General features: G+C 38.4%; 1 protein-coding gene across 1 annotated transcript in view; it reads right to left on the bottom strand.

The window, feature by feature from the left end:
* Positions 1-12,952, bottom strand: part of ABCB5 (ATP binding cassette subfamily B member 5) — a 113,692-nt gene that overhangs the window by 11,198 nt on the left and 89,542 nt on the right. Inside the window, 4 exon segments of the mRNA XM_024131521.1 lie at positions 1,163-1,174; positions 1,176-1,320; positions 10,521-10,661; positions 11,527-11,627. Of these exon segments, the coding sequence (XP_023987289.1) occupies positions 1,163-1,174; positions 1,176-1,320; positions 10,521-10,661; positions 11,527-11,627 (399 nt within the window).

Genomic DNA, 12,952 nt, shown 5'->3' with positions numbered 1-12,952 from the left:
AACGGACTGCTATATGTCTATCTCCCAGCTTCAATAATTATCAATATTTGTCAATTTTGTTTTATCAGACTTTAACTTTTTTAAAGCATAGGGACTGATATTTAGAAGTATTCATATATTAAATAAAATAAAGATTAAATAACAATTTTGTAGTCTTTATAAGGAATATTTCCACATTCTATGTCTTGTATACAGTTCTATGAGGACATTTATCAATGAGATGCTCAATCCCTCTATTGTAATGTTTAGAAAGAAATGAGTAGTAATATTATTAAATATCTAAATCCTAAGATTAAAAAAGTTTCCTACATACTTTACTTTCCAAAAGACAAGTATAAAATCTTATTTTGACAATAATATATCTTACAGTATTCTATTTTGAGAACAACCAGCGTTCCTTTTAATAATTATGAAGTTCTAGTGATAATGTACTATTTTAAGCTATCATACATATAAATCTACTGTTAAAATTCTAGAGGGAAATACTTTTAAATGAAAATTTTCTTTTAAGTATATACCTAATAGCTATTCTTTTAAATTTAAAATGTCTAGAAAAATTGAATATATGCTTAACGTATAAGACTACTATTGAGAGGCTTATTTTGAAATTATACAATCTTCCTATTACTTCCCTTTTAATAGTCACAGTCTTTTAGAGTATGTGACTAAATATGTGCATGTTTTTTAATATTTAATAATTTAATAAATATAGTTCCCTTTTTCTCTCTTTTGTTTGCAGATATATTTCCCAGGAAAAATGGCATCTGAAGTAGCAGGGCACTATTTACTTTGCATATGTTATCAGAGGAAAAAAATGAATAAATCCTAATGCAAATCTTTATCCAAGACTAAAACTTTTGCAGTCTAAGTATCAATCATTTGTTCCAGAATATTCTCATGGCATCAGGCAAATAAATAAACTAGAAGCACATATTTTTAAATATAAAATCTGTACATTTTAGTAACAGAGGTGAAAATTTGATTAAGACAAGACCCCCTTTCTCCCTTTGTAGCCGTAACAATTATTTATGCAAGCTTTTAATTCTTTATAGCACTCTCTTTTGCAGTTAGCAGATAATGCCTTCATTTAAGTCTCTATTTAGAGAGCATGCATATAGACAATTAATAATAAGTGGACATTTAAAATCAGAGTTGTACTTACGGGTTTTTTTCCATTCTTGACTATAGCCGTTTATAGTTGGTTTCTTTTTCAACAAAGCAAACAGATGTGCAGCCCCAGATTTGGCTCTCGAATATTCAGGTGCCAAAACAAGTGTTTCTCCAATGGCCATAGCTCCATATGCAATTACAGTAAAAACTCTATCAAAATATAAAGCATTTGAATCTCAATTAGGTCTGTTTTCAAACAAGAGCTGTAAAAGTGAAGGAAAAATCAGGCACTGGAATATAATCTTTTGGCCCAGACAGTACCATTAATGCTGAAGGCCCAACAATGATATCTCTTTTGTAATTTTCTACCACATAGTGATCATCCCTTGCCTTGTACACCAAAATAACCTTTGGAACTCAGGTAATCTTAAAAATTTCTTTTCCAATTAGGAAGATAGCTCAAAGCCTCTAACTAATGAATATAAACTTCTTAGCCTCCTTGATATAAGGCTCATTTGCTTGGAGATTTAACAGAAAATTCAACTAACAATAGGAAGAATGTGTCACCAGTAGTGAGATCTGAATTTACACAGTAGATATGAATGTTTTTTTTTCTTTTTTTGCATATAATGTAGTTAGAGCAGATAACTGATGTCAGATGACTGGTTATCTGTCTGAAGTGCTACATGATTGAAAGAGAGCAAAGCATGGAGATTGTACTTTGTTAAGGTCCTCAAAACAATATCTGACTAAAATATACCTAAGCCAGGCTGGAAGAAGAGCTTTGATCTTTGGTCTGCTATAGATTATGATCTCAGTCTTAAAATATGTTAATTATAAAATAGTAAGTATGCAAATAATGTTTGGAAGCACACAGATTGTTCACAGAAATGTGGCATATCATGTGGCCATGGTTAAATATTTTCCTCTCATTTTCTTTTTCATTTTAGCCATGAAAACATATTACTAGAATGAAAAATAATGCATCTCAGTGGCAGAGCTAAAGGTATAATTCCGTTTCACTGGCAATATTTAAACATTAGGCAGTAAAAAGACATCATAGAACCCAGTTGTTTGTTTGCTGTGCTGGATCACAGCAAGGTAAACACGCTGGTCTCCTTGTGAATTTCTCCAGAGATGGGACCTACTAAGGGGTGGATTTTGATGCAATCTCTTCAGTGACACAGACCTCAGATCTTGAATCTTGTTGTCTTTACAAAGGTCAAACACAGTATAAAATATACAAACAACCAGTTTACTGGGATGTGAGACGCTAAAATTTTGTAGCCACTAGTCCTGTGATGTCAAGGCATTTTTTGTACTAATATTTACTAAAATTATTTAGAGCTCAAAATGCCATTCAAAACACTTAATACTCAGCTATAAATATCAGAAGTGGTTATTGAATTTAGGTTACACATCAGAGGTTTTGTTTTGTTTTGTTTTTTTTAATGCAAGGAAAAAAAAAACAGGCTGGATCAGACTCCAGCCTCAGTCTGATCCAAGAGACAGCAGGTAAGATGGGAAGAGAATTGGATTATGAGTCAGGAGACCTGGATTCTAGTCCCACAGGGATGGAGGCTTCTCAGAACAACTAAGAAAATACCATTTTCCTCTAATTTGAGATGTGCCAAAATATCTACCTGTCCTAAAATTTGCGTCATTAAAAGTCAATTTAATCATTTGGCATAAATGTACAAAGGCTAATGTCTTTGTTAGGTCTCCCATAAAATGAAATTTACTGAGAAGGGTAGAAGGGAGAACTTGTTTCTGTGAGAGGTAACTGATCCATAGCATGCACAATAGAGCAAGAAGAAAAGTTTTAGTAGAGAAGGGAGAGTACCAGCTAAAAGCCCTGATGCTGTCTTTATTGTGTATATGTTGAGGGGAGGCTAAGTGGGATGGGGGTTAACATTGATGAGGATTACATTGAGGAACCTAACTTTGTGGTGATGGGACTATCTGGGGGTTAAGTCAGGGACATTAATCTCCTTTTTACTTTTTCCCCAGGTGGGTTCTGTATAAAGAGGCCAAAGCTGGTCTGCTATAGAATCTGTCCTAACCTAGTCTGGCCCAGTTAGCTAGAGTGAACTAAGTTGCATTTCACTTCCACTTAGAAAGTATTTATTGCACAATAACCAGTGCTCTAACTCCATGAGAGAGTTAAACCAGATCCTTCAAGTTGGTCCAACCTCCTGGAGGCATCTGAACCAAGAGCTTACTCCAGAGAAATGTTCAGGCCGACTTCCCATGCCAATGTTGGTCTTGGGAATTTCACCCATTTGGGATATACAAAGAGGAATGGTTTGCTACAATGATGAATTTTTTTTTTTTTTTTTTTTTTTTTTTTTTTTGCGGTACGCGGGCCTCTCACTGCTGTGGTCTCTCCCGTTGCGGAGCACAGGCTCCGGACGCGCAGGCTCAGTGGCCATGGCTCACGGGCCCAGCCGCTCCGCAGCATGTGGGATGCTCCCGGACCGGGGCACGAACCCGTGTCCCCTGCATCGGCAGGTGGACTCTCAACCACTGCGCCACCAGGGAAGTCCAGGTTTCTTTTTTCTGATTGGAAGATAGAGTATCTTTCCTCACAGGGGTGGCCATTATAATTATTCCCATACTCATACTCTTTTTCCCTAACATCCATATAACAGTACAAAGATCCTTTTCTTTTCACCATAAATCCCTTTCTCAACAGAAGGGAGAGAGAAAATATACAACTTATATTTATTTGGTACTTTGAGTTTTATAGAATGTTTTTGTATACATGATACCATTTGATCACCTAGGAGTAAGGCATCACTTTTTAATAAATAAGGAGACTCTTTATCTCAGAGAAATAAGCAATTTGCCCAGAATCACATAGCTGTGAAACTGTAGGACTGGAACTTGAACCTCCTTGTTTACTGTTTTCCCCAACACAGTGCTCCTTCTAGTGGAAAGCTGACCTCAACTGTCTCTCCCTGCATGTTGGGGTTTGTTACCACTTGTTTCCCATTTTAGAATCTTCAGAGGACCCTAGATAGCAAATCCTCCTTGATTTGTCTCCTTTAGATCCCTTCAGTGGTTGATCCCTCTATCTGGTCTCCTTATCTTTTCCTCCTAACCTCTGGATAATCTCTGGGGAGGAGCCTGGCAGAAGCTGGGTGGCTGCCATGACAATGAACACTGAAAGAAGACTTTCCTGTTTTCCTTGTTTTGGCTAACTAAGGTTGTTTTCCTAATTATGTTAACACAGTTCCATGGCTGCCTGGCCTACCAGAGCAAAGATGATGGTGGAGACCTAGCTTGCTTTCTATCCTTTTTTATTCCAAGCTGTTAACCTACTATTAATATTCACTGAAAACCCACCTATTGTTCTTTTGGCCAATAACCACATTTAATATTCAAAGTTCAATATGACTTCCTGTCAAGAACTACATTTGGATTTTTGGAGGACTAGGCCACAACACATAAGCTGCTTGGCTCTCTGCTTATCAGGCAGTTTTCAAAGCTGTGGCTTTTATAATTACTGTACTGAAGGCTGTCATGCCTTGATTCTTTCTTACCCATCTGCTCTACTTAGCTTCCTGCTAATATGCGTAGCAAAGAAGGAAGAAACAGAGAGAGGAAAGTTCTGACGTGGGAGTATGGGGAATAACAGAAACCTCTGCTGGGCACTAATGGTTTCTGGACTATACTGCAAAAGGCAAGTTAGCTAGAAACTAACCTAAAGGCACTAAAATTCAGACAGGAGAAAATAAACTTATGTTGTATTTCTCAAAGTCTGTACCTTTATACTGAAGTAAATCCAAAGTGTTGCCAGGGCTAACAGAAGCAGGAGGGGAGATTTTTACTACACATATGTGTATGAGAACATAAGTAATAAGAGATTTTTCTGAATGCCTATGCATTGGCTGCAAGGCAGCAGAGGGAAAATGTTATCACCTTTTAAAAAATGCTCATTTCAGAGAAACTTCTACAATAATAGAGATGGATAGAGACAGTTTCTACCATAAGAAATGTATGTTGCCTATTTTTTTAGAAGAAAAAGTTAAGGTTTTAGCGAAGTAGGCTTGCTGATAAAGTAACATTATGAGCACCTCAAGGGATTCTGCTGTTAAAACTCCCTTTGTGCATCTCCTTCTATAAGGCACACTGTCATTTCTGAAAGAGAGACAGCTTATCCATCCTGGTAGCTATAAATCATGAAAGTACATTCACATTTTATAGAGTGAATAAAGCATCTTTATTTTATACAATAAACTAAAATGTGACTTCCCCAATTTTTATATAATTCTAGAAAAGTTTCTGGTAATGGCCAAAAGAAAACCCTGAGGTTTCAAGTAGCTACGGAGAGCAGCCTGGAATTCAGTCCCTATGCTCATATTTCTTAAAGAGTGATCTTCAGATTCTGTGCCTCATAACAGTCTGGGATGTTTGGTAAAACGTAGTTTCCTGGCCCTATACCAGATCTACAGATCTCTGGGTTAGATCTGTAGGGTGAGCTCCAGGTATCTGCATTTTTAACCAGCTCCTCAATTGATGAGTTGGGAAACCATTGATTTAGAGAATGGCACAAAGTTCTTTTTATGTAAGGAGGGTTCTAGTAGGAGAGAGTTTTCTTTGTAAAATCTTCCACTCAATTAGCTGATTAGAGAGAAAGCTGTCTGTGTCCTTAGATTCTGGAAGGCACAGAGTCCTTTAGGCCAGGTGTAGTTTAGTGTGTCTAAAGGGACACTTGTGACATGTTTATGGTAGTTGGGGACCACTTTGGGTCTCTAAGAAAACTGAAGATTTTGCTATTGAAGACAAATCTCATCTGTTCACATTTTGCACAGCCCCATACCCATATTTCCCAGAGCCTCTCTTCTTTGTCCATACTATAAAAGTATGGGTATCCTTACTTTGTTTGTAGTCTGGTTGAATGAGACTCAAATCAGAAATGATACTCGTGGTCCAAGCTCAGATAGCTCCTTGTTTCTTCCTTCCCTCAGGGCACTAGGAAATACCAGTGTGATTACTGTTCATTAATCGTTGCTCTCATGTTAATAGTCCTACATGTGTTCTGACAGCTAAAATTCTTACATCTCCAGAAATGACCCTTTTCAATGAATTTAATGAAAAAAAATTCAGGAAGTATGGTAGTCCAGTAGGAGGATGAATTTTTGTATGGGGGCCTTTTGATTCTTCTATATTTTAGGGTCATAAACTAATACTAAGCAAGTTACTTGTTCCATTTATGGTAAGAATCAGCCCAGCTCTGGATATTTAAATGTTTGGGAAACTACACAAGAATTTTAAAAAAACCAATAATTTTATAGAAAGGTTCTATGAAAGTTTGTCACAGAATTAGTAATAATAATAATAATTAATAATAATAAATGTCAACTAAGCAAAGCCCCTAGCATCTTGAGTCATGAACTTGAATCTGTGCTCTGCCACTTGCTGATTAACTGACTTTGGGCAAGTTAGGTAACTTCCTTGAGTGTTAATTTTCCCCATCTGTACAATGGGAATCATAGTATTTCACAGGGTAGTGGAGAAGATTAAGTAGAAAATGTATTACAAATCCTTAATACTAAGTAAGGACTCAATGAAGTTTGTTGTTATAGTGATTATCATATGAAACAGAATGGTTGGCAGCCTTGAGAGGCCCCATTCAAGAAATGTCCTGCCTGATGTCATTTGCAGGCATGATAGTGATTGCATGATTTTGAAGTTGTATCATTCTTTAACTGAGAAAATTCTTTGCTTAGTTTTAATCTAAACAAATCTCAGTATGGAGAAGTAGACTCCCAGCTACAAACATTCTACTTTTCTATAAATGGCTGTCTTTGATTTATACCCAGTCCTTATGCCAAAGCACTTGGATGTAGAAGGGAAGAAAAAGAGAAGAATCTGTAAAAAACAGGAGTGATGTGGAAAAGTTGAATCTGGGAAAACATTTCCAGGAATGACTGGACTGCTTAATTATGCACCACTCCAAATCTCTCCCTTTATTTTTGGTTCAGTCATTTATTCAGTGAATATTTATTGTGTGCCTATGATGTTCCAAGCTCTTGTTTTTGGCTCTAGGGAAACATCAGTGACCAAAACAGGCTAAGCTCTGCTCTGACTGAGCTTACAGTCTATGCACTCAATAAATCTGGGAACAAAAAAGATAATTTCACATAGTGGTAAGTGCTATACACAAACTAAACCATGGTAATGGGATGGAGAGTGATGAGGAGAAGGGCTAAGAGGACTACTCTGAGCCATCAGAAGAAGTGCCTCGGAGGAGTGGACTTAGGAGTAGAGGCTTGGATGGTGAGAAAGAGGCAGCCCAGTAAAGAACTGAATGATTATTCCAGACAGAGGAAAGAACAAGTGCAAAAACACTAAGAAGAGAGTTCCAGGGACAGAAATGCAAGTAGGGGCCTGATGTGCAGATCACAAAAAAAGACAATGGTAGATGAGGTTGGAAAGGAAAGCAGAGGCCCAAATGTATAGAGCTTTCAGGTCAGAGTAAGGAATTTGGTTTTATTCAAATTTCAATGGGAATTCATTACAGTATTTTAGTAAATTGATGGAATTGGATTTGTGTTTTAAAAGATCAGCCTAGCTACTGTGTGGAGAATGGATTACAGGGAAGCAAGAGAGTGAGTACAGGGACATCAGTGAGCAGGTAGTTGCAGTGGTCCAGTCAAGACAGGCAAAGAGGTAAAAAGGAAGGTAACATGGGTAGAGATGGTAAGAAGTATTTTGGAGTTACAGCTGTTAAGATTTGGTGCTGTATGTGGTGGGTGAAGGCAAGAGAAGCAATAAGGATGACTCTTAGATTTTTGGGCCGAGCAACTGCATAGACAGTGGTGCTGTTTATTAAGATGGAGAAGTCTTGGAGAAGAGACACTTTGGGAAGGAAAAACTTCAAATTCTGTTCTGGACACATTAAGATATGATTAGACACCTAAGTGGAGATGTCCAGTAGGTAGTTGGATACGCATGTGGTATTTAGGAGTGGGGTCAGAGTTGGAAATACACAGAAGGGAGTCATCAGGATACAGGTAATATTTAAAAAACCATCAGATTGGATGAAATTACCAATTAGAGTGTGTGGATGAAAAGCACTGAGAGCTCTAAAGCCCCCCAACACATGGAGGCCCAGTAGAAAATCAGGAGCCCGTAAAGGAAATAGAGGAGGAGGGGCCACTAACAAAGGAGAAAAAGCCTAGAGAAGAAAATGTTTCAGGAAGGAGAGTATAAAATGCTGCTGAGAGGTCAAGTTAAATGAGATGGGCAAACCGGACACTGGATGGGTTTATGGGTGGGCAAGATGGAGGTCAGTGGTGACCTTGATAATGAGTCTTTCTAGTGGAATGGTGGGAATCAAGGCTTGACTGTAATGAGTTTAGGAGAGGTTGGAGGTGAAAAGGTGTAGATAACAAGAATAGGCTACTCTAGAATTTGTTTTGCTGCAAAGGAGAACAGAGACATTGAAAGGAGGCAGAAGGGGACTTAAGGTCATGGGAGAGATTTCTTTCTTTTTCTTATGACAGGTGATTATAAAGCAAAGAAATAGTAGTGACAGAAACTGATGTGAAGAGATGATTGCAGGAATCTGTTGCAGACAAGGACCTTAGTTCTTGCATGGAGATGGCAGGCATGGTGGATCAGTAGTACCCTAGTGAGTCTGGTGATGGGAAATGAGGTGGTCCTCTCTTGATTGCTTTGTTACACTATCTTCAAGTAAATCCATTAGAAAGTAACTGGGATTATAATTGCTTTTATCAATGAAAATTCTTCTGTGAGAATTGATAAAATCATCAGACATCCTACATTAGTATAAATATATTTAATTGGCTTGCTCTCTACTAATACCAAGGAACAGTTATATGAAGGAATGGGACACTGGGGATTTAAAGATGGCTGCAGAAAGTTTAGAGCAACGTAAGGAAGACATGTTCTGAGTTTCAAACAATTGGCTTGCAAGCAAACTTTTGGAATACAATCAACTTTTAAGCTTGTGATTGCCTGCATTTCATAAGAACCAGGGAAACAACTTGCTAACTTAGTGCAGGCTGGTGAGCTGAATGAAGTAATTAGGTGATTCTACAATTGGTTTCTTGTTAATTTATCTCTGTAAACTAGTCTGTGTAATCGGAATGAAGTCCAAGACTAAATGTCATAATTGTGATCTATATGTTCACACAGACAATACTGCACACTGTTTTAGAGGGTAGGAAAACATGGTAGAACAGGGAGCCTAAAATTCCTGTTGACATTTTACATACAGATATTCCATTTTATAAGAATATCTGCTTCATGAAACCTCTAAGTGGCCTCATAGATTCAAAAATATTAGCTTGGTGAACTGTGGATGCTTTCCTTCTGAGTGCCTAGCAAAGAAACTTCCTGGGAACTCAGTGAATGTTTGATAGATAAACAAACAAACAAACAAATAAACACATGAATAGGAACTGAAAATTATTCCAAGTTATTCTGAAATTATTTGGCTTCAAATGACTTTTGGTCATTTCTTCAAATTGAATATATCCTCAAAGTACAAATATGTGCCACCAATAAGGATATTCAAAAGAATGTGTCTGAGTCTTGAGAGGTAAATCCCAAAGAGGAGTTCTCGACATTTTTTGCCAAATGGCAGTATCCTTGAAACAGGTGTAATCTCCCAAATCATTATTTTGAAGAGGCTGATCCTTGCTTTGATGTGTATGTTTTGGTGGGCTTCTTAAAAAAAAAAATAACGTTACTTTTTGGAGTCAAATATTGTATGGATTTCTTTAGCTCTAAATGTTTAGCAGTGACATTTATGATAGAGATTAGTAACAATCTGACATTTTAGGGAGACTTAAGAAGCTCAGAATTAATACCCAAAATAAATTTTTCTAATTTCAGAAGTTGAATTTAGGTGTTTCTATGAAGTAAATAAATTCATAACTATGTGAACAGAGTTCCAAATAGAAGCACCAACAAATACTTTGGGAAGAGGCAGCCTCATTGGGATGCCATGATCAATTCTCAATGTGACTTTTCTAAAGAGAAATACTCATTTACATGTGTTTCTCCTGGAGTATTTGCTTAGCAAGGAACTTACCTCACTGATTTACAGTCACACTTGATAAAGCCATCTCCACCTTGGGAGATAATGGATAACAAGAAGGCATATTTTACCCCTACATTCCCACGTCTAGTAAACTGAAGTAGGAAGCAATTCATCTGGGAGTTTAACTCAGAGTACCTGTGTTATATCAGTATTTTACCAGCTTGACTGTACTTATATCAATAGATATTAAATAACAAAAAATTTTTAAATTTCCCCAACATGTCTTTTGCACATATATGATTTAAATGATAATACACTCTAAACTAGACATCTTTCTGGTTAATTTAAGTACTTAACCCATTTACAGGGTTTATATATTTGTACAACTTACATGAACATGCCCTCTGGGGTCATTCGTCCTACCTGAATTAAATAAGTTCCAACTCGAAAACACCCTGCATAGGCAAAATATACGAAGGCATGGCTGAATGCGTAACAGATTCCAATGATCTGTGCTTTCTTCAAGGTATTTCTGAAATGCACAAAATTTACTAGATAATGGGGCATGAGGTATAGTAAGGTCCTTTAAATAAATGTAGAGTAATGAATACAGAAGGTAAGACATGTTATCATTTAGGGGGTATACACTTTTTCTAATTATTAAAGAGAAAATGACTTTTTAACTACTGAGAATTATTATAGAGAAAACAATAAATATAATGATTTTCTCTATAGCTATATGCTCTATAGTTCAATGTAACAAAGCTGCCTCTATATATTTTCAAATGAATGGACAAGGTCTGTGAAAGGATAGTTACTGAAAGAGTTAAAGAGATTTGGTTTAAAAATATTTTCTATCCTAATGTTGCACTAATAGAATAAATAGTGGGAATTAAATGGCGGTACCAACCACAAGCATGAGTGTAAAAGAGTACAAAGCTATCTTTCTGATAAAGTAATACAAAGAGTATCACTAAGTAAATGTGGTAAGGAGGACTAGTTTAAAATTAAAAGAATTGATCACATTGTTGTACATATATTCGTTTTAAAATGTGATCTCTTTTAGAGATTCAATATAAAGGGCTAAGCAATATTATTTTCTTTCTTAAATATGTTATTTCCTCAATCTTGTTTCATGGAAATAAGAAAAATATGCACACTTTGTTATAGTTCATGGCAATGTGGGGGGACCTAAAACATATATTCTAAATGTGCTTGCTCTCAACACCTCTTTCTAGTTTCCTCTTGGTGGAGTCATATAAGGAATTACGATATGCCATTACTAGGAAAGATTCCAGAGCAAATGAGTTGGCAGGCAAACCACTGGACTCACCCAGGAGTACTGCCTTTATAGGAACAAACTATAGTTAATACAGTCAGTATGAATCTACAATCACCTGCGCTGAGTCTGAAGCGTCTCCTCATACATTTGCTCGAAGGCTTTTTCTCTTGTTAATGACACAGTAGTGCATATATTCTCCACAGCTTCGGTTGCTATCTGATAAAACAAGATAATAAAAAAGAGAAATAAAATTAGTAGTGGCTAAACTTCTGGTTGTGAGTTACAGTCACAACGAGGACATATTAAGTACATTAAGTCAATAAGTTTTTCTGATGAGTTTTCTTAGCTTCTTTGTTTTCCTTCCCCCAAATAAGACAGGACAATAATATATTAGGATAATAAGCTCAAGGAAAATTCCTTTTGAAAAGATTTAGTCCACTGGTCTAAAGTTAGCCCTCTTTAAGTCTTCATTGAGTTTCTATTTAAGCTAGTTCCATAAGCAGAGGGATCAAACATTAGTGAGCATTATGTCCGTATGTAATTATGCAAAGGAGCTGTCCTATGAATTATGAGCTGATTTAAGAAGAAGACAGCAGGAGAAACTCCAAGATGGCGGAAGAGTAAGACGCGGAGATCACCTTCCTCCTCACAGATACATCAGAAATACATCTACACGTGGAACTTCTCCTATAGAACACCCACCGAACGCTGGCAGAAGACCTCAGACCTCCCAAAAGGCAAGAAACTCCCCACGTACCTGGGTAGGGCAAAAGAAAAAAGAATAAACAGAGACAAAGAATAGGGACGGGACCTGCACCAATGGGAGGGAGCCGTGAAGGAGGAAAGGTTCCCACACACGAGAAGCCCCTTCGTGGGCGGAGACTGCGGGTGGCGGAGCGAGGAGCTCGGGAGCCGCGGAGGAGAGTGCAGCAACAGGGTACGGAGGGCAAAGCGGAGAGATTCCCGCACAGAGGATTATTCCCTCTTTGCTTCCTGGTGCGCGAGGAGAGCGGTTTAAGCGCGCCACTTAAAGGAGCTCCAGAAACGGGCGCGGAGCTACCGAAGAGACAAGAGACTTTTTCTTGCCTCTTTGCTGCCTGGGGCGCAAGGAGAGGGGATTAAGGGCACCGCGTAAGGGAGCTCCAGAAACGGGCGCGAGCCGCGGCTGTCGGCGCGGACAGCAGAGACGGGTGTGGGATGCTAGGGTTGCTGCTGCCGCCACCAAGAGGCCTGTGTGCGAGCACAGGTCACTCTCCACACCGCACCTACCGGGAGCTCGTGCAGCCCGCCACTGCCGGGGTTCCGAGATCCAGGGACAGCTTCCCCGGGAGAACGCGCGGCACGCCTCGGGCCGGTGCAGCGTCACGCCGGCCTCTGCCGCCGCAGGCTCGCCCCGCATCCGTACTCCTCCCTCACCCCGGCCTGAGTGAGCCAGAGCCCCCGAATCAGCTGCTCCTTTAACCCCTCCTGTCTGAGCGAAGGGCAGATGCCCTCGGAAGACCTACACGCAGAGGCGGGGCCAAGTCCAAAGCTGAACCCCA

Source organism: Physeter macrocephalus, chromosome 5 (genome assembly GCF_002837175.3).
Source record: "Physeter macrocephalus isolate SW-GA chromosome 5, ASM283717v5, whole genome shotgun sequence".
NCBI classification, from domain to species: Eukaryota; Metazoa; Chordata; class Mammalia; order Artiodactyla; family Physeteridae; genus Physeter; species Physeter macrocephalus.
This window is presented reverse-complemented; position numbering and strand designations above follow the sequence as displayed.